The sequence below is a fragment of the Apodemus sylvaticus genome, chromosome X, assembly GCF_947179515.1.
Source record: "Apodemus sylvaticus chromosome X, mApoSyl1.1, whole genome shotgun sequence".
In the NCBI taxonomy this organism is placed as follows: Eukaryota; Metazoa; Chordata; class Mammalia; order Rodentia; family Muridae; genus Apodemus; species Apodemus sylvaticus.
In genome coordinates, this window is record NC_067495.1 from 18,439,429 (window position 1) to 18,462,817 (window position 23,389).

Consider the following 23,389-nt stretch of genomic DNA (forward strand, 5'->3'; position numbering starts at 1 on the left):
GTCCTCCCACCCACCCCTTCCCACTTCCCCGTTCTGGTTTTGCCGAATACTGCTTCACTGAGTCTTTCCAGAACCAGGGGCCACTCCTCCTATCTTCTTGTACCTCATTAGATGTGTGGATTATGTTTTGGGTATTCCAGTTTTCTAGGTTAATATCCACTTATTAGTGAGTGCATACCATGATTGATCTTTTGAGTCTGGGTTACCTCACTTAGTATGATGTTCTCTAGCTCCATCCATTTGCCTAAGAATTTCATGAATTCATTGTTTCTAATGGCTGAATAGTACTCCATTGTGTATATATACCACATTTTTTGCATCCACTCTTCTGTTGAGGGATACCTGGGTTCTTTCCAGCATCTGGCAATTATAAATAGGGCTGCTATGAACATAGTAGAACATGTATCCTTATTACATGGTGGGGAGTCTTCTGGGTATATGCCCAGGAGTGGTATAGCAGGATCTTCTGGAAGTGAGGTGCCCAGTTTTCGGAGGAACCACCAGACTGCTTTCCAGAGTGGTTGTACCAATTTGCAACCCCACCAGCAGTGGAGGAGTGTATTTGCATTTTTGAAAGTTTTATTTGCATATTTAAAATGAATACTCAAACTGACTATGGTCGCACATGCAGGTCTAAAGTCATGGGCTGGGCTCAAGTTTGTCCGTCTATCTGTTCTAAGGACCAGCTGTAGTTCCTGGTGCTAGTGTAAGGAAAATTAAAATTGTAAATGCATATTCCAGGCCAATTTTATTGGGACTGCCCTGAACAGACTGAAGAAATGCTATATGGTAACATTTTCACCAAGTAATCTAGCAGGTACTAGGTACAAGCATTAGGTATTCATTTTATGAAACTTCTCACACAATGAGTAAAGCTAGTTGAATGAATGAAAGAACTAGAGCAGTCCTGGCAATATATTATTCACAGCTTATCATTTGTTGCAATTACACATAAATAATTTAATTTCACTGAAGGCTTCTGAGCAGCTGCCCCATGTGATATAACCTCAGGAACAAACTGCTTTTTTAGCACAACTGACCTAAACAATCCAGGCTTCAACACAGCCTTTTTATTCACTGCCAACTTTGAGCACCTACTTTACATTGTACAACCATTGGGGTCACCGCATGTAAACTTCTTATCCAATCATATGTGAGCCTATGGGGAACATTCTCATTTAAACCACCACAGTATGTATGTATATATTCCTAAACGTAGAAATAGAACCTACTCAGTCCATATGATGTTACATGTATGTATATGTTTTCAAGGCTGACCACTGGTATTGGGAATGCTTGTCTTGAGTGAGGACAATTTCTCCCATTCTCTGCATTCTATGGTTGCCTGTGGTTTTTTGTTTGGATTGAAGTCTCATAAACTTTTTCCTGTCCACTTTGGTATTTATGTCTATTATTGTCCTTGTTCAGCTCATGTTTAGGAAGTCATATTGGTGAGACTTTATGACATTACTCGGAGATACAATCTCATAGCAAACTCTCTAATCCTCTTGCTGATACAGTCTTTTTGTACCTCTTCCACTATGACCTGCGAAACTAGGTATTCATTGTGACTGGGTTCCACAACTCCACATTTTGATTGGTAGTTGGCTAGGCTTCAGTACCAGTCGTGATTTTCCTCTGGTTGAGTAAGCCTTAAGTCCAATTAGAGAGCTTTTGCTTATCACCATATATGCATGTCACTATTGTACCCTTAAAAATATCATGGCTTGCTGGTTCTTATAGTTCAAAGGTGTTATCATAGCCAGGCTGAACTTCTGGTTGCTTCCCTCCTTTGGAAATCTGCATGGTACTTTATAGTACCATAACAGCTACTCCTCAGGAAGGAGGATTTTATAACATTTCCAACTCAGGGACTTCTGGGCTCTGTGTCTGAGTTGCCAGGTGTCTTCACCAATAGAGACTTACCTTCTACCTCTGGGAGCATCGAAGGGCAACAGCAGTAGCCTATAATACAACCCTTATCAACAACTCAAAGAGGGTTTTTCATGTGGTCTTGTTTTTATTATTATTATTATTAGTTTATGTCTCTTGCAGAGGAGCATTGTCAGTCTGGATGAGAAATTTTCTTTTTCTTTTTCTTTTCTGTTTTTTTTTTTTTTTGGTGGGGGGGTGTTTTGAGACAGGGTTTCTCTATGTAGCCCTGGCTGTCCTGGAACTCACTCTTTAGACCAGACTGGCCTCAAACTCAGAGATCCACCTGCCTCTGCCTCCTAAGTGCTGGGATTACAGGCGTGAGCCACCACCTCCCGGCTTGGATGAGAAATGTTTGTTTGAACAATATATGTGCATGTATACATGGACTTAAGGTTGTTATAGGTATTTTTAGATAGATAATTGATAGTATAATTCCTAATGACATTTTCCAGATATCCTTACTCTTGTTTAAGTCCCATATTTATCTTCATCCTGTTCACTAATGAAAGGCTCCTACACTTTTCCCATTTCCCCCTTCAGATCATTTGTATCCTATATTAGTCCCTTCTCATATTGCTCCTAATCCTGCCTCTTATACTCAGTGCTCTCTTGTTACTTTCCTAGTTTCTGCAGTTGCCCCAGATTATATTCCATCTAAGGATTTGGAGATGGGAACCTCAGATGAGAAGAGTGCATGTGATATTTGTCTTTCTGGGTCTGAGTTACCTTACTCTTTTCTAGTTCTGTCCATTTACATGCAAACTCATGATTTCGTGTTTCTATACAGCTGAATAGTGTTCCATAGTGTACATGCAACATTTTCATTTTCTCTTCATCGGGTAATGAACATCTAGTCTGTTTCTATTTTCAAGTTATCCTGATTAGAGCATCAATGAACATGACTTAGAAAGTGCCTATGGAGTAGCAATATTGACTCCTTTGAGCATATGCCAAGGAGTGATAGAGCTGGATCATATTTATTTTTATCTTTTTAAGGATTCTCCACATTGACTTCCAGAGTGGTTGAACAAGTGTGCAATCCCACCAACAGTGAATAAGTGTACCCTTGTCCCCACATCCTCTCCAACATTTGTTGTTGGTTGTTTTATTGACATTTGTCATTCTAACTGGAATTAAGATGAAACCTCAAAGTTGTTTTCTTTTTGCACCTTTCTAAATGCATTTTTTAAAGATATTTCATATCCATTTTTATTTCTTTTGAAGATTCTCTGTCCTTTGAATGGGTCAATTTTGCTTCTTTCTTAGTGTGGTGTTGGGGACTAAACACAGGGCCTCACACATGGTAGATGAGTGCTCTACCATTGAGCTACATCCACAACTCCCCAACACTATTCTAAAAGCCTTACATGTATTTCCCTTATATCAGTCCTATGAGTCCTATTATTTTTATTTTAAAAGTAGTGAAGATAATAATCAGAGAAGCTAAGTAATGCCCCTTGTACTATAAAAGGTAGCCTGTACTTAAAACCAGATTACCTGGCTTCAGAGACTGCAAACACAATTATAATTCTGCACAGCTCGTTTGTTAGATAATCATCATCACTGGCCAGAATTAGAGTAATGTTAACAAGTTAACTTATGAAATTGATTTAATTAGTTGGAGGAAAGAAGAAAGAATTTATTTTTTTCTTTTTGTTTGTTTGGGGTTTTTTGTTGTTGTTTTGCTTGTCTGCTCTGCTTTAGATGTCTCTGAAAATCTAAATTAATTATTGAGTTAATAGAATTCTGTGCAGTCCATTGGTAAAAGATGTGTTGCGCTATGAGTTATTTTCTAGTGATGATATATTATTTCAAAGACCTATTACCTCAGGTATTGTATGTTTTTATAAAATTCCCTTTTTGCTAAGGATATAAGTAATAATGAATTCCAACATCTACACACTGATTCCAAACAAGAATAGGCAAAGCTCTATCTTTGCAGTAGTAGTTTCTTTACACAGGACATAGTGTTCTAGGGTTGAGTTATTTGAAATAAATGGGTCCATAAAGCATTTTGAATCAGAATATCTCTCTGTGGGCAGATTTCATATGTTTTATATTTCCCATCCATAATTAAGATATTCCCTGGCAACTTATTTGAAAATCTTCAGAGATCAGAATCAGTGAAAATTTTTGTATTACTAACCTTATATCTACCACTTAAATTGTATCATTAATTTTTTATATAATTCTCTATTACAAGCCTACTTTGATAATCAGATTGAGCTTGAACATTGTAACTTTTCTACTTGATACAGAATATATTACTTCATTGTTTTATCATTTAATTCCTGATGTATTTCAAAGGTGAAGTAATTTAACTGTAGCATAGGTATCCTTAAGCAGGAATCAGTATTTTTTGTTTAAATGTACATTCAGTAAAAGGCACACATCATAATTCAGTAAATTTTGACAAATTCTAAGCAGCTAAAGCCTATATGCAACCAAAACTATTGTCAGGATGGATATATGTCACACATTGATAAATTTCCTGTAAAAATCGAGACAGTGGTTTAAAATTTGTATGCTACACATTATCTGCTGCAACTTATTTAGTTGTGCTATTTTATTCATGAAAGGAATCATAGATAAATTGTAAGCGCACTAGCATTCCAATAATGCTTAGTTTGCAAAAAATAGATGGTTCACTAGATTTGTCCCATAGTTAACAGCTTGCCTATGAATATAGAATCTATATTCTGCATTGATTGATTCAGAAAGTTCTCTCATACCTCTTTTTAGTAAGTCTTCTACACTCTACATCAATGTCAACCACCAGTTATTTTTTCTTAACCATAGGTGAGTGTAGTCTGTTTTAGTCTGTATTGAATAATACAATACATACTTGGTAAGGCTTACCTCACTGAACATATTTTTGAGATTGAGCCATTTTGTGTATAGAAGTAGCTCAGTGTTTTACTGCAGAATAGTTCTTGTTATGAATATAATAAATGGGTTGATCTATTGACTTGTTTAGCACTTGAATGGTTTTTGAAGTTTTTGGCTAGTATGAATAAAACTACTCTGAACATTCTTATATAAGTAAGCCCTTTTGTAAGCATATTTTTATTTGTCATGGATAATAGCTAGGAATATATTTTATTGGAGCATAGAGGAAGTGGTTATGTTATTTTGTTACTATACTTTTAAAGAAATCTTCCAAGCATGGTAGTACATGCCTTCAAACAGCACTCTGGAGACAGGAGCAGGTAGATAGATCACTGTGAGTTTGAGGTCAGCATGGTCTACATAGCAAGTTCCAGGCTAGCCAGGACTGCATAGTAAGACCCTGTTCAGATGGAGGAGGAGAAATAAAGGAGGAAGGAAGGAGAGGAAGAGGGAGGGCAAGGAAGGGAAATAGGAAGGGAAAGAAATTAACAGTATTCCAAGTTGTCTGTACTATTTTAAACTCTCATACCAATGTATTGAGAATTCCTCACTCTGACCAACATGTGGTATATTAAAAAACAATTTTTGAGACAGCATCTTGAATTTGTTAGATAGCTTTGACTAGCTTTGGATTTGTGATTCTCCTGCCTCCACTTCCCAAGTTTTGGGATTCCAAGCATGTGCCACAATGTCTTGCTTGGTGTTTTTAGTTTTAGTAACTCTGGACATTAGACATTAGTAGAATCTCATTATGGTTCTTATTAATATTTATTTTAAATTATGTGTATATATGTGATTGTGTGCAAGTGTATACAGATAACCTTGGAGAGCCTAGGGATCAAATTGCCTGGAGCTGGAGTCACAAGTGGTTATAAGCTGCCTTATGTACATGCCGGTAACTGCAGCTCAGTGAGAGCAGTGCATGTGCTTAACAGCTGAGCAGTCTAGTCTCTCCAACCCCTCAGTGTGGTTTTGTGTTCCTGATGTCTGAATATCTTTTCATGTGTTTGCCATTCTATACATTTTGTTAAGTGTTTGCTTCATTTGCCCATTTTATTTTGCTTTTATATTTTGTTATTGACTTGTAGGAGTTCTTTACATATTCATCATGACACTATCCCCTTATCATATATATTATCATATACATATATATGTATTTGTATATGCATATTTACAAATATATTTTACACATATATTCTCTAATATGTGGTTTGCCTGTTCATTTTTACAGTGTTCTCAGTTATGACACAAAGTGTTTAATTTGAGGAATCTAATTCTGGAAAACTAATTCTTGTGTTTATTGCTTTGGGTGATCCGAGAAACCTTTGTACCTTAGTTCCAAAGATGCTTTGCAATGATTTTTAGTTTCTTTTCCCCAGGGCAGGGGAAGTCTTATGTTGATGTCTGTATAATTTCAATTAGTTTCTATAAATGATGTGTAGAGGGTGAATGCTCTTTTTCATATCTTATAATTTCAGCACAATTTGTTGAAAACATATTACCATCTCCACATGATTTATCTAACCTTTCTGATTATGGCCTTCTTTGTATGTCTGAAAAGATGTCTCCATGTGGATTTGATTTGTATATTTTTGAACACTGCTGGTGGTGAACATCTTTTCATAAAATTTTAGGGCCTTTTTATATCTTATCTCCTTCAGGCAAATAATGACTCAAATATCTTGCCTATCTTTAATTTTTTTATTTTTTGGTTTAATTTGAAGAATTTCTACATTTTCTTTTTTGGAGGTATTTTTTCAAGACAGGGTTTCTCTTTGTAGCCCTGGCTGTCCTGGGTTGTAGACCAGGGTGGTCTTGAACTCACAGAGATCGGCCTGTCTCTGCTCCCCTCACCCTAAGTGCTGGTATTAAAGGTGTGTGTCATTACCACCCAGCTTATATATTCTTAATACTAGACTTTCATCATATATTTTTTATAGATAGTTTTCCTAGTCTCTGTCTTTTCTTTCTTGATGATGTCTTTTGTGGCATAATTTAATTTATTTTCTTTTACTTTTTGCATTTTATGTCATACCTAAGAAGCTATTGCCTAATTCAAAATTATGAATATTTCCCTCTAAATTTTCTTACAGGAGTATTGGGTTTTGATTCTGAATTACAGGTCTTTGATTTACTCTGGATTAATTTTGTGTATATGTGGAGGTAGGGATTCCATTTCGTTCTCTTTATGTGCATATCCAGTTTTCCAAGGACCAATTATTCAGACTACTTTTGGCAGTAGCTTACAGGGTCCAGCCTTGCAGCTTCATAAGCTGGTTTTTTGCTTTCTGAATTATTCAGAAAAGTGTAACTTCTCCGTTTCCTGTCTCTCATTTCTAAGCGTGTTTTTCCTAACACTTTGGGCTTCCTTGCTCTTTCTTTAAAGCTTCCCTTCTTGCCTTGCAGCTGCTTGTCTGCCATGTGTCTGGCCTCCATGCCAACTTAAATTACATACCTTTTCTTCCCTCCCCCCTTCTCCCCAGGGCAGCTGTTGAGATTTACAGCTTACACAACCTGGATGTTTTTCTTTTACACTCTAATAAAATTGTTCTTGAATTTAAATAAAAAAAAAAAAGACTATTCTTTTTTTTTTTTATGTTTTCTATAGTCTTTTTTTAGATTTATTTATTTATTATATATAAGCACACTGTAGCTGTCTTCAGACACCAGAAGAGGGTGTAAGATCTCTTTATGGATGGTTGTAAGCCACCATGTGGGTGCTGGGATTCGAACTCATAACCTTTGGAAGAACAGTCAGTGCTCTTACCCGCTGAGCCATCTCTCCAGCCCCCTTTTTTATGTTTTTATTTTTATTTTCTATATTCTTTGTTTACATTCCAAATGTTTTTCCCTTTCCCGGTTTCCTCCTCCCCATAAGTCCCATAAGCCCTCTTCCCTCCACCCATTCCCCAATCACCCCTCTCCCACTTCTCTGTCCTGGTACTCCCCTACAGTGCTGGATCAAGCCTTTCCAGGACCAGGGCCCTCTCCTTCCTTCTTCTTGGGAATCATTTGATATGTGAATTCTTTATCCATTAAGTGAACTTGGCACCTATGTTAAAAATCAATTGACTATAACCTTCAATTATTTTCATTTTTTTCAAAATTATTTTGATTTGTCTGAGACTGTTACTTTGTGTGTAAATTTTAGAATCAACTTGTCATATTTTACAAAATATACATTTGGCATTTTGATAGAAGTTACAACTATAAATGTTGCATATTGCTTTACTTTCTTAATAATATCAAGCCTTGTAGTTTTCATATACAGATTTCATGTTCATAAAATGGAAGCAAAAGCCATGTTGTCACATGCCTTTATTTCCAACATTTAGGAAGCTGAAACAGGACGGTTATTGAATTTGAGACCAGCCTATACCACATCAAACACAAAGTGATCAATCCCATATCAAATAAAAAGTGAGCAATACTTCAATAAATATTTCTTCAAAGACAATATAAAAATGATCAGATGGTACATGAAAACCGTAGTGAATGCCAGAAATTACTAGGAAAATCCAAATAAAAATGAACTATAGCTTCATACTTTCTGGATAGTTATTAAGTTATAAGCAATAACAAGTATTGGTAATGGTATGGAGAAAAGAAAACTCGTACACTTGATAGGAATATAATATAGCCATTTTGAAAAATAGCATGGTGATTTCACACACAAAAATAATTGAACTACCATGCAATCTAATTATCTCAATTCTGGGCATATATCTAAAGGCATATGCATAATACATTCACATTCATTGTAACATTATTTAAAATAGCTAAAACAGAATATATTTGAGTAACTGTCATTAAATGAATGGATAAGGAGAATGTATGTATGATGTATGTGTTTGTTCAGTGAAATTCAGCCATTAAAGCAGAAATCCTTCCATTTGTGGCAACATGACTGATTGTAGAAGATTTATTAGTAAAATAAACTGAGGTAGAGAGATGACTCAGAGCTTAAGAACATTTGCTGCTCTTACAGAGGACCTGTCTTTGGTTCCCACCACCCATAAGGAAGCTTAAAATCATTTATTACTTCAGTTCCAGGGGTTCTGATACCTTCTTCTGGCCTCCATGGGCACCAGGCACACATGAAGCACAGAGACATACATGCAGGCATAGCACTTATATACCTAAAATAAAAATAAATAAGTCTTTTTCTTTATTTATATTTTTTATACATGTAGGTATTTTTCTTTAATGTATGTCTGAGCACTGTATGCATGCCTAGTGTTCATCAAGGCCAGAGAGAGCATTATATCCCTCAGGCCTAGATCTATGGACATTTGTGTGGAAGAGTTACCAGTACTTTTAACCACTGAACAGTTGCTCCAGCCCCCATAAATAAAATAATAATAAAACAGATGCAGACAAATACTGTATTGTCTCATTTACACATAGAGTCTAAAAATGTCAGAGGAATCTCAAATGGCTGAGAAACACTTAAAGAAATATTTAACATCCTTAGCCATCAGGGAAATACAAATTAAAACTACTTTGAGATTCCATCTTACACCTGTCAGAATGGCTAAGATTAACAACACAAGTGACAGCTCATGCTGGAGAGGATGTGGTACAAGGAGAGCAGTCCTCCATTGCATCGAAATATGCAGCATGTTTTACATATGTATAATTTTATGAGTCAACTGTATTTCAGTAAATCTAGGAAAAATTTGGTATTTATGAATTTCAACAGTATTTTATAATTTTTATAGCTTCTAACATTCAGATTGTAAATTTCCTTAACGTTTTAAATAAATTATTGTTTCATTTTTGATTTGTGTGTGTTTGAGAGAGAGAGAGAATGAATATGAGTGTATACATGTGTGACAGTGGGGCATGGGGGTGTATGAGTATGTAGGTGTTGTCAGAGTGTGTTACAGTGTATGTGTGTGTGTGTAGGTGAGAGCACAGCTTTATAGACTTGGTTCTGTTTCAACCTGGGTTCCAGGTTGAAAAAGAAGTCAGATTGTTAGGCTTCTGCAAAAGCACTCTTACTTGCTGAGTCATCTTCCGATTCCCTTTTACACTCCTTTTTTATATCACTTTATCACTATCCTGTCTCTCCTCACTTCCCCCTTCCTCTCTGGGTATTTAACTCAGGGCTTCCACATACTAGACAAGTACTCTACTACAAAGCCATAAATCTCAGTCCTTTTAAAACTATTTATTTATTATTTATTAATTTATTGTAATAGGGATTGAATCTAGGTAGGGCTATATGCATAATAGGCTAGCACTTTATCATTGAACTACATCCTCAGCCTTGACATAAAAATATTTTGTGTATTTACTGTGGGCAGGCATGTGACATGATGTACATATGAAATTCAAAGGACAAACTTAGGTTTTGATCCTCACTTTCAACTTTGAAATGGGATCTCTTTTCTGTCATTGGCTGCTATCTAAGTCACACTCGCTGGCCAGGAGTTTCTGGAGAGTCTTCTGTTTATATCTACCATCTTGCCATAGGAACACTAGTATTTACAGTCACAGTCATGTTGTTATACCCACTTTTATGTGGGTTCTATGGATTTGAACTTAGTTCCTCACACTCATGTGGCAGGTACTTTACCCACGGAGCCATCTTCTCAACCCCTTGTTTTTTTATTTCTTGAGACTGGAGTTCACTAATTTGTCCAGAATGGCTTTGAACTCACTCTTTAACTGAATCCAGCCTTGAACTCTTGCCTAAGCCTCCTGAATAGCTAATATTACAAGCCTTTTCCATCATGCCTGGTTTTTATTTTATTTTAATACAGGATCTCACTTGGTTTCTCAGACTAGCCTTTTTTTTTTAAAGACAGGTTTTCTCTATTTTGTAGTCCTTGCTTCACTTTGTTGATCATGCTGGCCCCAAATTTACAGATTCACTGCCTGCCTCTGCCTCCCAAGTGCTGGGATTAAAGACATGTGCCACTACATAATCCAGCATAGCCTTAATTTTTTGATCGTCTGCCTCCATCTTTCAAGAAGCTAGTATTACACAGAACATGCCAGTTGGAATAATTTTCTTAATTTCTGTTTGAGATTGTATATTGCTTACATATACAAAGACAACTGATTTTTAATACATGGGTATTACAGGCAGTTGTGGGCAGCCTGGTGTGGGTTCTGGAAATTGAACTTAGTTCTTCTGGAAGAGGAGTACATACTCTTATACACTGAACCACCTCTGGAGCCCACTGACAGTTATTTTAAATGGGGATTCATACTCTAATTCTGGCTGGTCTGGAGTTCACTGAGATGCCCAAACTATACTCAAAGTCGTACCAATCAAACTTGTACCTACTATTCAACCTCCTGAGTACTAGGTTTATAGACATAAGCTATCATATTTTGCCATTCATTACAAGTATTGAAAATAGCCTTGTATCCTTGGCATAAACTTATTTTAATATGTCATTTAAAATACTTTATTGGATTTGATTTACTAACATTTTGTTGAGAAGTTTTAAATCTTAAGTTCATAAGGGATAATAGTCTATAATTCTGTTTTTCTAAATTCTTACTAATTTTCTAACTAGAGGATCTATCAATTTGTAAGAATAAAGTATTGAAATTCCCATGTAAAGTAGATTCATATATTTCTTCATCTAGTCCAGTTATTATTTGTTTTTAAAGGAAGAAAACAGATTTATTGAAAATGTTGCAAGGGCATCACAATGGGCAGTAACAAGAATACCACTGCAACTGTTCCATCTCTTTTGAAGCTTTCTTGCTTGGTATATCCACAAAATAGTAGATTGATCTTTTTATCATTATGTCCCCTTTCATGCATAGTAATTTTCTTTCTTGTAGAGTGTAGATATTCACTTTCTTTTGATAACATCAGCATGATTCATTTTTCCTCATCCTTTCAACTTGTCCGTGTTTGAAGTAAAAGTTTTGTAGAAAACATGAAATTGGTTTTTAAATCAACATTCAATTCTGTTCTGCCATAGTTTATATGTTTAGACTATTTGTATTTAATTATTGATGTTAGTATTTAAGTATTGCATTTTAAGCTTTTAATTTTGTTTTATTCTGTTTCTTTCCTGTTTATTTTAATATGTGGATTACTTGTACAAGTTTTTTTTAAAAAACTTGTTTATACTATTTTGAGCAGAATTATGCCATATAATTGCTTATTTTGGGGACTGTATTTTAATTACATTTTTCCTTTCCTTTTCCTTCCTCCAAACGCTCGCATCTATTCCTCTCTTCACTCCTTTAAATTCATGGACTTTTTAATTAATTGTTATCACATGCATATATGCATTATTATATATATTCTAATTATATTCTACTGATATTGATATTTTAGCATGTCCAGTAGAACATTGAAAATTTGTGTCTAAGTCGATTATTTTATTTTTAAAAACTTGGTATGAGTGTGTGTTGTGAACTATGTCATGCATGTAGAGGTTAGAGAAGAACCTCAAGTGTCCATCCTTGCTTCCCATCTTGTTTGAGACACTCTGTTTTTTTGTTGCTGCCTGTCTAAGTTTGGGTTTTACTGCTATGAACAGACACAATGACCAATTGTCCTGGCTGACTTTGTGTGTCAACTTGACAGGCTGGAGTTATCACAGAGAAAGGAGCTTCAGTTGGGGAAGTGCCTCCATGAGATCCAGCTGTGGGGCATTTTCTCAATTAGTGATCAAGGAGGGAGGGCCCCTTGTGGGTGGTGCCATTCCTGGGCTGGTAGTCTTGAGTTCTATAAGAGAGCAGGCTTAGCAAGCCAGGGGAAGCAAGCCAGTAAGAAACATCCTTCCATGGCCTCTGCATCAGTTCCTGCTCCCTGACCTGCTTGAGTTCCAGTCCTGACTTCCTTTGGTGATGGACAGCAATGTGGAAGTGTAAGCTCAATAAACCCTTTCCTCCCCAACTTGCTTCTTGGTCATGATGTTTGTGCAGGAATAAAAACCCTAAGATACTAAGGCAACTCTTATAAAAGACAACATTTAATTGGGGCTGGCTTAGGTTCACTCCATTATCATCTTGGCAGGAAGCATTGCATTCAGGCAGGCAGGGCACTGGAAGAGCTGAGAGTTCTACATTTTGATCCTACTACAATCAGGAGAGACTGACTCTTTCGCCCTGGGTGGAGCATCAAAGTCCATCCCCAAAGTGATACATTTCCTCCAACAAGGCCATACCTGCTCCAACAAGGCCATACCTAAATAGTGCAACATCCTATGGGCCAAGCATATTCAAACCCCCACAGGAGCCCCACAGATATCTGTACTGAGTCCAGCTTTACATGGGTCCTGGGAAATTCTAACTGAAATCTGCATGTTTTGCACCACAAGCTTTTCACCCATTGAGCCGTTCTCCCTGGCCCTCACTTGTACTTTTTAAATATAGTTCTCTCAAACACTGCTCTTTATATTGTGCATCATAATAGACACCACTATAAATTAGGCCTCAACTATTAAATATGACTTAAAGATAATTATGGGAAGGATAGTGTATTTGTGCTTAGTTTTTTTTTTTTTTTTACCCATTATGTCCTTTCTCTTCTGAAGTTCCAAGCATTTAAATTTTTGTTTTTATCTTTGGAAAGCTTCATTTAGTTATTCTTTAATATATCTGATAGAAACAATTCATAGCTTTCTTTCAATCCTCCTTCTGGATTCAGATTTCACAGTTTTGTTTCTGGTTGATAGAAAAATTTGAGGGTGTTTTGTTTTGTAGGAATGTGATTTTGATGCCTGTTAGGATGGCTCCTGTGTGTGTGTGTGGGGGGTACTGTGTTGAGAATTCCCTCCGACTTATGGGTCTGTTGTATGTCTTTAGCCAAATTGGGTGAGTTTTCAGCTGTTAATTTTTTAGATTTTTTTTTTACATTCTTTCCTATCTCTTTCCAGTGATTTTAGTGGATGATTTACATATTTACTTATTCATTCATTCATTCATTCATTTTTAAAGTGCTTGGAATCTAATTGGCCTTATGCATGTGAGACAAGTTCTCTCTCACTGAGCTACATTCTCAGGCAGTACATATAATATATTCTCACCTGATTGATTATAAGCTATCCTTTAATGGCTGAGTCACCTCTCCTGTTTGTAATTTGCATTTTTAAAAGAGTGTCATGTAATACAGGCTGGCCTTGAACTGCCTATATGCTAGAGGTTGATCTTGAACTTCTGATCTGCTTCTCTCTCTTAAGTGCTAAGATTATATAGGCATGCACCACCATGTCCCTTTTATGTGTCGCTGGGGTCAAAACCAGGACATTGTGCATGGTAGGCAAGCCCTCTACCAGCTGAGATGCATTCTTACCTCCTATGCCTGCTTTGATATCTTTTGAAACTGTCACCTTCCCCCATTTGGATGTCTCATTTACTTTTTTTAGTTTTTTTTAATTGTTTAAATTAAGTAAATTTTGGGGCTGGAGAGATGGTTCAGTGATTAAGAGAACTGGCTGCTCTTCCAGAGGTCCTGAGTTCAAATCCCAGCACCCACATGGTGGCTCACAACCATCTGTAAAGGGATCTTCTGCCCTCTTCTGAAATGCAGGTGTATATGCAGCAAAGCACTCATAACTAAAATAAGTAAATATAATAAAAAGTTTTTGTTGTTTTTTTTTTTTTGAGACAGGGTTTCTCTGTATAGCCATGGCTCTCCTGAGGGCCTCTGCCTGCCAAGTGCTGGGATCAAAGGCGTGCGCCACCACTGCCCGGCTCAAAAATAAATTCTTAAAGCACCATCTCACTGTTGTATACTCACTGTATCGTACCAGATTGTGCTTAGTTCTCCCATATCAACCTCCCAAGTACTGGGATTATAAATTTGGGCGGCATATCTACCTAATATGTTTTAGTTATACCTATTACTGATTCCGGTCTCTATTAGTGCTACCTAAAATGTCAAAGCTAATTAATTCTATATGCTGCCAAGTGTTGCTAGGTGGGAGCAAGAGGATGCTGATGTCTTTGATTCTTTATCTCTGCTATAGCCATACAATTAAGGAAAAACTTACTGCCCAGTGCCTATTGAGTTTTGTTATGATCTTCCAGTGGATGTAGACATTGTTGTTTTAGTAGATAGTTTAGCTCTCTGAATCCAAAATGTTTTCCCCGTTGGCATGCCTATGGAGGATTGTGTTAATTAGATTAAATGATGTGAAAAGACTCAGCCCACTGTGGGAAGTAGCAATCTTTAGGCAACAAGTTCTAAACTATATAAGAGCGGAGAGTTTGAGTTGAGCACAAACAAGTAAGCAAGTACACATTCACTTCTCTCTGCTCTAGATTGTGATGTGACTAGCTGCTTTAAATTCCTGCCACCTTGATGGACTGCAACTTGGGATTTCACGTTGAAATGGACTCATTTCTCTAATATATTACTTTTTGTATTTTATATTAACAACAGAAATGAAGCTAGGGCAACTACTAAATTTAAATTATCTTCTAAAATGAGAGCAAAGTACTAATAAGCAATAAATATTAAAGAGTGAAATCCATAGTCCATAAATGGTAAAGAATGGAAACAGATAGGTCGCATCCAGACAGAAATAAAATCTATAGAAATTAAAGCTTTGAGTATATATACATATGAAAAACTACTGGAAAGTTTAAATTGAAAATTTTTGTGGAACCCATTAGCAAGATTAAATAGGATGTGAATTAAGAGCCCTAAGACTTTACAATATTATTATTTGCTATACTTTTTTTTGATAATTTCCTTAAACAATTTACTTTACTTTGGTTAGTTTAGATGCACTACATTTAATTCATATCTGGGACTTTTAAATTTTTTGTGTGTGTTTTTTTGAGACAGGGGAGATAGGGTTTCTCTGTGTAGCCCTGGTTGTCCTGGAACTCACTCTGTAGACCAGGCTGGCCTCAAACTCAGAAATCCACCTGCCTCTGACTCCCAAGTGCTGGAATTAAAGGCATATGCCACCACAGCCCGGCAGGACTTCTTAATTTTATTGTTGCTATGAAAATATCTGAAATAAAATCAACTTAAGAAAAGAAGGGTTTATTTTGACATATAGTTTGAGAGTACAGGCCATTGTGGCAGATGATCTAGTTTAATTTCTATTACTGTTGGAAATCACTCTGACAGAAAGCAATTTATGAGACAATGAATTTAGTTTACAATTCCAGGTTATAGTTCATCTTTGTAAATAAGACAAGTTAAGAGTTTGCACATCCATAGTCAAACCCAGAGAGAGAGAGAGAGAGAGAGAGAGAGAGAGAGAGAGAGAGAGAGAGAGAGAGAATAAATTCATGCATAACTGCTTGCTTATCCTCAGCTTACCTCAGTAGTTCTTAACCCATGTAGGATACACACGCCAGATATCCTGCATATCAGATATTTACTTTATGATTCACAGTAGTAGCAAAATTACAGTTATGAAGTAGCAGTGAAAATAATTTTGTGGTTATGGGCCACCAGAATATGAAGAACTGTATTAAATAGTTGTTGCATTAGGAAAGCTGAGAACCACTTGCTTAATTTCTCAGCTTACTGGATTTGTGCTAGACAGAATATGCACAGAACACAGAAGCAGATCAAACTGTATAAGCAGTTCACAAAGTAGTTAACAGATTTAGAAATGAGGGCTGGAAGAATAGCTTATTGGCAGATCATTTGTATGCAGTTCACCAGGACCAGAGTTCAATCCCATGAAAGGAATTTTTATTGTTCATTTTTTTCATTTTCCATATCTTCCATTGATTGCTCTTCTTCCCACATACCCCTCCTTGTTCTTTTTCAAATTCATGATATTTCTTCATTAATTGTTACTACATATGTATCTGTAAATGTGAGTATACATGGGCCTGAAGCCTATACAAAGAACTATAGGCAGCCAGGTGTGGTGGCACACACCTTTAATCCCAGCACTCAGGAGGCAGAGGCAGGCAGATATCTGTGAGTTTGAGGTCAGTCTGGTCTACAGAGCAAGTTTCAGGACAGCCAGGGCTACACAGAAAATCCCTGACTTGAAAATCCAAACACACACACACACACACACACACACACACACACATTCACTCACTCACTCACTCACACTCTCACACTCGAACTATAGGCAACTAAGGAATGCTGAGAGTAGGAGAAAAGGACTTCTTCACGGAAGTATATAACATCTGGTTATCCAATACAAAATGATTACCTCTGAAAACAAACATACAAGTAAATTCAGTCTGAGCGGGTTATATTTGTTTAAAATTAGCCATTTCCCCCTTTCAGCTGCTATTTGCTTGTGTCATACTGAGGCCCTTACTTTAATGGACTTTGTTGGCAAAGTATTAAGCTTAATAGAACAGTTGCAAATGGGCCCAGTGAATCTTTTCTTGAGGCTGATATTTTTGCTGTTGTAATATACATACACAAGTCTTAAGGCCTGATCCTTTATAGAAATGTAATGGGATTAGGAAAATATGATAGAATTACTTTGAATGCAGATTCAATGAAATGTCTTTGGACCTTAATCTGATCCCACTCGGTTTGGAGAGATGGCTCAGTGGATAAGAGCACTGACTGCTTTTCCAGAGGTCCTGAGTTCAAATCCCAGCAAGATGTGGGATTGCTGGATCATAGCATAAGTGTATATTTAGCTATACTGATTATGTTGGAAAGTATTCTAAAACTTTTATATGAAAAAGAAGCCATTCTTATCAGCAGTATATGAGACTTCTGTTGCTCTGTATCCTTATAAACATTATTTACTGCCATTCTCTTAAATTCCAACTATTGTCATAGGTGTGTTGTGGTAATATTTATTTGGTTGAGGGAATGAATACCACAGTAGAAATATGTGGAAATCAGATGTGTTCTTTTTCTCTACTATGCGAGTTCTGGGGATCAAATTTAGTTCATCAGGCATATATATATATACTAGGTTTACATTTCTCATTAAAAAGTAATCTGTAAGGACACATTTTGAATACATATACATCACATATGTCATTAGGACATTTTCATTTTAATACATGTGTATAATGCATTTTACTATAGTGTATCATTCCTTTACCCACAACCCTTTCTTATCCCACTTTCATTCTTGAAAGTAAAAGAGTGCAATAGCTAGAGCTGTCTGGAAGAAAACATTCTGCAATACTTCAGTTCTTACTTCTTGCATTCTTTCTGTCCTTCTTCCACAATGTTCCGTGAGCCTTGGGGGAATTAATATAGATGTCCTATTTAGTGCTTAGCTCTCAGCAGTTTGTTATTATCAGCATTTTGACCAGTTATGATTCTTTGCAGCAACTACTATCTACTGCAAAAACAAGTCTGTCTGACGAGAGCTAACTGCAGCCAATGTCTGTGGATATAAACAAATACCTAGAGGACAATATGACAGGCACATCATGTCTAGGGAGCAAAACAACAGCAGTAGCTTTGCTGCTATATGACTGCCCCAACCATGGACTTTTGACCAGGTTTCCAATGCCAAATGTAATTTTCTTTATGTGTCACAGTCCTCAAGGCCAATCAGACAGCTGTTGGTTATACCCCATAATAGACCTCCCGCTCTTGCACTAAGTGCCATGTCTTACATGGCTATTCAATAGTGTGGCACGCAGGTTCAAACCGAAGGATATTCTATAAAATATGAGTATTAATGACAATTCTCCCACAGCAGCTGTTTAGTTCCTGAAGCTTTATAAAAGATAACCAGCACAGAGGGAACTTACAGTTCAGTTACAGCTTTGATTTCCCTACCAGAGAATGTGGATTCTTCAGCAGCTCACCTCAGATTCCAGCGCTTGATATTGAAGACAGAATCCATGGTCCAAGCTGTGTAGCCTGGCTAGCCAAATCTGCATGTTCTGGGTTCAGTTGAGAACCTGGCTCAATATATAATAAGATGGAGAGCAATGACGGAAGATAGATGATAGTGACCTTTGGCTTCCATACCTAACACCCACATGTGTGCCCACACAAGTGAACATGCATACACATGCACACCACATCCATATAAGTAAAATTTCAACTATTATTGAGATGATGTATTTAATGGCAAGTTCTCCCACCTTAATTCATGATCTAGTTTAAAAACATACTTTGCCTTTAATTGCCTCATCTGTTTTATTTCCTTTAATCTAGACTGGTTCTTTAAGCCTCATCTTTTATTACTTTGATCTCTCTGAAGAAAGAAGGCTTATTATTTTCTAAAATATCCTTCAGTTTGATTCTGTCTGAATCATCCTCCTCTTTAGTACAAGTTATATTTTTTTTAAAGTCAGGAATACAATGTAAGTGTGGTTGGGTTGTTCTTTCTGTATCATACATGTTTGTTTCAACATTAGAGGATTAAATTTGATTATGTGGTTAAGATGGGGATTTCTATGATCTTGCAACTGTAAAGTTACCCTGCTTGCCTTTATAATTTAAAAGTAATATATAGGGACACCTTTTGAAACTATGAAATTATACTGTTCTTCATCTAACTTTTACTAGTTTTAGCATCCATTTATGATTTTCCACATCCCTTCTTGTATTAGTTGCCTTTTTCTAATTATACCTGTCTTTTCCTTATGTGTTTGTCCTATCAGTGTGAACTCAGTATTTTGTTGAACAGACTATTTTCTTATTACTTATTTTGTGTCTAGTGTTTTGGCATTAGTAGTCCTTTAATCTATTTTCTTGATATGTCCCTATCATTCTTTGAAGAATTCTATTCTTTTGCCACAGTAAAGTTCATCTTGTAGGCCCACTGTTGCAAACAACAATTTCTCTGAAGTATTTTAATCCTTCTTAATTTATAATAGAAGCTAAGATATGAGCAATTTTACTAGTTTGTTTCTGGAGCCCACTGTATATATCTATATCTATATCTATATCTATACCTATACCTATACCTATACCTATACCTGTACTTATACACACACACACACACACATACACACACATATAATATATATATATATATTTATATATATATATTATATATATAATAGTTTGGTAGTTTGAATATGTTTTCTTTTTTTGTTTGTTTGTTTTTGTTTGTTTTTTGGATTTGGTTTTTTCGAGACAGGGTTTCTCTGTGTAGTCCTGGCTGTCCTGGAACTCACTCTGTAGACCAGGCTGGCCTCAAACTCAGAAATCTGCCTGCCTCTGCCTCCCAGAGTGCTGGGATTGCAGGCGTGCGCCACCACCGCCCAGCTGAATATGTTTTCTATAGAAAACTTGTCCAAATATTTTATAAATGGAAAAGACTAAGGAGGGAATGAAAATAGGGTGGGAAAGTAGAGGAACATAAGCAGAATCATAGTGTATGGAAAGACCCAACTCACAGAAAGGAGCTCCAGTCTAGTGTGATTTAAAGAAGAGATACAAAACTAGAGAACCAGAAATGGACCACTTTTACTGAGGAACTTACCCTTTAAAGGAACTCAATCTTTTAGAACATGAGGAGTCATCATAGAAAGTTTAATTGGGTAAACAATAATTATTTTGTTAGATTTTAAGACAGGATTTCATTGTGTAGCTCTGGCTGGCCTAGAATTCACTTTGTATATCAGTGGTCCCCAACTCACAGAGATACACCTCTGTGTGCCAAGATTAAAGGAGTGCACCACTACACCTGCCAAAACACTGTTAACATTTAATGAAAAAGTCTTGAGTAATATATACTTATTGTAATAATGTCAGTAATAGGGTTAATATAGGCCTTGGATAATAGAGATGTTCTACCTGGTTTACAAAGTAGGAAAATGTTTAATAATGATGTTGTTTAAAATAGCAAATTGTATCTTGGCATGAATTTTGTTGTTATAATAATAGGTATTATTACTGGACTCTTTACAGCCTGTATCCCAACCAACTGGAGCTGAACAACAAGCAACTCTTCAAAATCCAGATTTTGTTCGAAGGTAAGTATCATCACCTTAGTACCAGGAAATCAGTGGTGTCATGCTGCTGCATGTCCTTGTATACTTAGAGTATCTTGAATAAAGCGAGTTTTTAAAATTCTTGTATTTATGCAAGATTAATAAAATTGGGATGAATTCACTTTATTTTACTATTTATAGTAATCATATAGATTGTGAAGTTATTGACATTTTATTATTTTGTTTAGTATTTGTTGCACAAAGTAAGTGAAAATTATGTGAAGTAAAATTTCAGCTAATCTTACAAAATAAATTGTAGCAAGATATATAATTGTTGGTGGTTTTAAAATAGTCTGCTATTCAAGTTGGTTAATTTCTATTTATTTTCCAATTTATTTCTTCCTTCCTCTCTCTCTCTCTTCTTTCTTTCTTTCTTTCTTTCTTTCTTTCTTTCTTTCTTTCTTGCTTTCTTGCTTTCTTGCTTTCTTGCTTTCTTGCTTTCTTGCTTTCTTGCTTTCTTGCTTTCTTGCTTTCTTGTGTCCTCTTTATTCCATCATTTTCCCCCTTCAATGAAGTTTTATTTCTGTAATTCTATATTTACTTCAATAATTTCCATTTGGTTCTTTTTTAATCTTCTATTTCTCATTGCCTTTTTTCTCATTTGCTTCAAATGCAGTTGAAATTGCCTGTTTTTGTTTTGTTTTGTCCTTTTCATTACTGAAAATGGAGCCCATGTTCTTGCATATGCTAGGTGAGCACTTTAGCACTTTTTACTTAGGGTTTTATTGCTGTGACCAGACACGATGACCAAGGCAACTCTTATACAGGACAACATTTAATTGGGGCCTGGCTTACATGTTCAGAGATTTAGTCCATTATCATCAAGGCAGGAGCATGGCAGTGTGCAGGCAGTCATAATGCTGGAGAACCAGAGAGTTATACATCTTGATCTGAAGGTAACCAGGAGAAGACTGACTTCCACAAGTAGCCAGGAGGAGAGTCTTAATTCCTCCCTGGGCAGAGTTTGAGCATCTGAAACCTCAATGCCTGCCCCCACATTGGTACATTTCTGCCAACAAAGCCACATCTACTCTATTAAGGACATACCTCCTAATAGTGCCACTCTCCATAGGCCAAACATTCAAACCCACGAGTCTATGGGAGCCAACCCTGTTTAAACCATTACACAGTTCTTTGCTGAAGATTGTTTCCCATTCCTTTTTTTAAAAATTTCTTTCTCCTTTGTGCTGAGGACCAAGCCCAGGGCTATGTCCATACTAGATATGTGCTCTATCATTGAGCTACACCCCAGCCTACTAAACCATTTTGATTATGACTTGTGTTCTAATTCCAATATCTAATTCCAATAGGATGTTTATACCTGTTGATTGTGTTTCTGCATTCAAGTTGTGATTTTACTGTTATTTGTTTGTTTGTTTTGCTTTTGTCTGTTGGTTGCTTTTTGTTTTTGTTTAGGTATGACAAGTATTTTCATTTATATATTTTATGTATTATATGAGGATATTTTAGATTGTGATTAAATCGTCTGCTTTAGTAGACATTCCTTGTGTTCAGGTGCACATGTTCTAGCTCATTCTTATGGGCTAGAATTTTCTAATGAAAATTTAGTTTTAGAGTCCTTACACTATTCTGGTCTGCTTTGTTCACCTTGCACTATTGGATACTACCATGATTCCAAAGGGTAGAGCTTTCTTCTAGGCCAGCTTTCTAATCTGCTCTCTATTGATGATGCTTCTCCCTGGTTCCACAGGAGAAGACTTTTCTTTGGCTAATGGGCTAGAGTCAGGAGATATTAGGTTTAAGTTACTTATGAGTTACCAGGATATACAAGAGTGAGCCTGATAGCCTTCTTTTTGTTTTTTTTTCGACACAGGGTTTCTCTGTGTGGCCCTGGCTGTCCTGGAACTCTCTCTGTAGATCATGCTGGCCTTGAACTCAGAAATCCACCTGCCTCTGCCTCCCTAGTGCTGGGATTAAAGGCGTGCGCCACCACTGCCTGGCTGCCTGATAGCCTTCTGCTAATGGGTAGCTAATTGGGAGATGTCAAGCTGCTGATTTTTTTTCTGAATTATGAATCTTTATTTAAAAGTCATTTCAAAACTTTGAAAAGAAGGGGCTAGGGACAAATGAAAAGCAATCTGCAACATTTAATAAGTGTAAGTGCTAATGGAAGGAATAAGACCCTTGATAGGTTATCTCTGGCGCTGGTGAAATGAACCCGTTTAAACCAGATTAGATTCTATTAAAGGCAGGTTTATTGGGAAGCTGCTCTTCAGCAGGTAGGTGAGTTCACTGGCCCCAAGGACTGAGGCCATGGAAGTCACCTTGGGGAAAGTGAGGGGCAAGAGAGGGAAAGGAGAGAGAAGAAAAGGAGAGGGAGAGGGATAAGGCAGACGAAGAAGAGGAGGGATGATGAAAAGGGAGAGGGAGAGGACATGTTTAAAAGTCTTGATAATGTATGGTCTACCCAGGTTAATCCATACTTCCCCCAAAGGCCCTGACTTGGAATGACAGAATAATGTTATTTTTTGAAGATTATCATGGAAAATTTTATATAGATATAATAATGGTAGGCATAAAAGTATTCCCAAATTCAATGAAAGGGAATATTTATGTGGAAAATATTTCTGATAAAATTGAAGAAATAAATAGAAAAACATATTAAAATTGAAGATTATCATGGAAAATTATACAGATAAAATGGTAGATATAAAAAGCCTTTCTAAATTAATTGAAGGTGGAATTAAAAACATTTTGTAAT

At 36.4% G+C, this 23,389-nt stretch overlaps 1 protein-coding gene across 2 annotated transcripts in view; it reads left to right on the forward strand.

Moving 5' to 3' along the window:
* The window catches only part of Wnk3 (WNK lysine deficient protein kinase 3), a 97,500-nt gene that overhangs the window by 34,479 nt on the left and 39,632 nt on the right, over window positions 1-23,389 (forward strand). For both annotated transcript variants that reach the window (XM_052171683.1, XM_052171684.1), the window contains exon 10: window positions 20,585-20,649. In XM_052171683.1, the coding sequence (XP_052027643.1) occupies window positions 20,585-20,649 (65 nt within the window). The remainder of the gene's footprint in view (window positions 1-20,584; window positions 20,650-23,389) is intronic.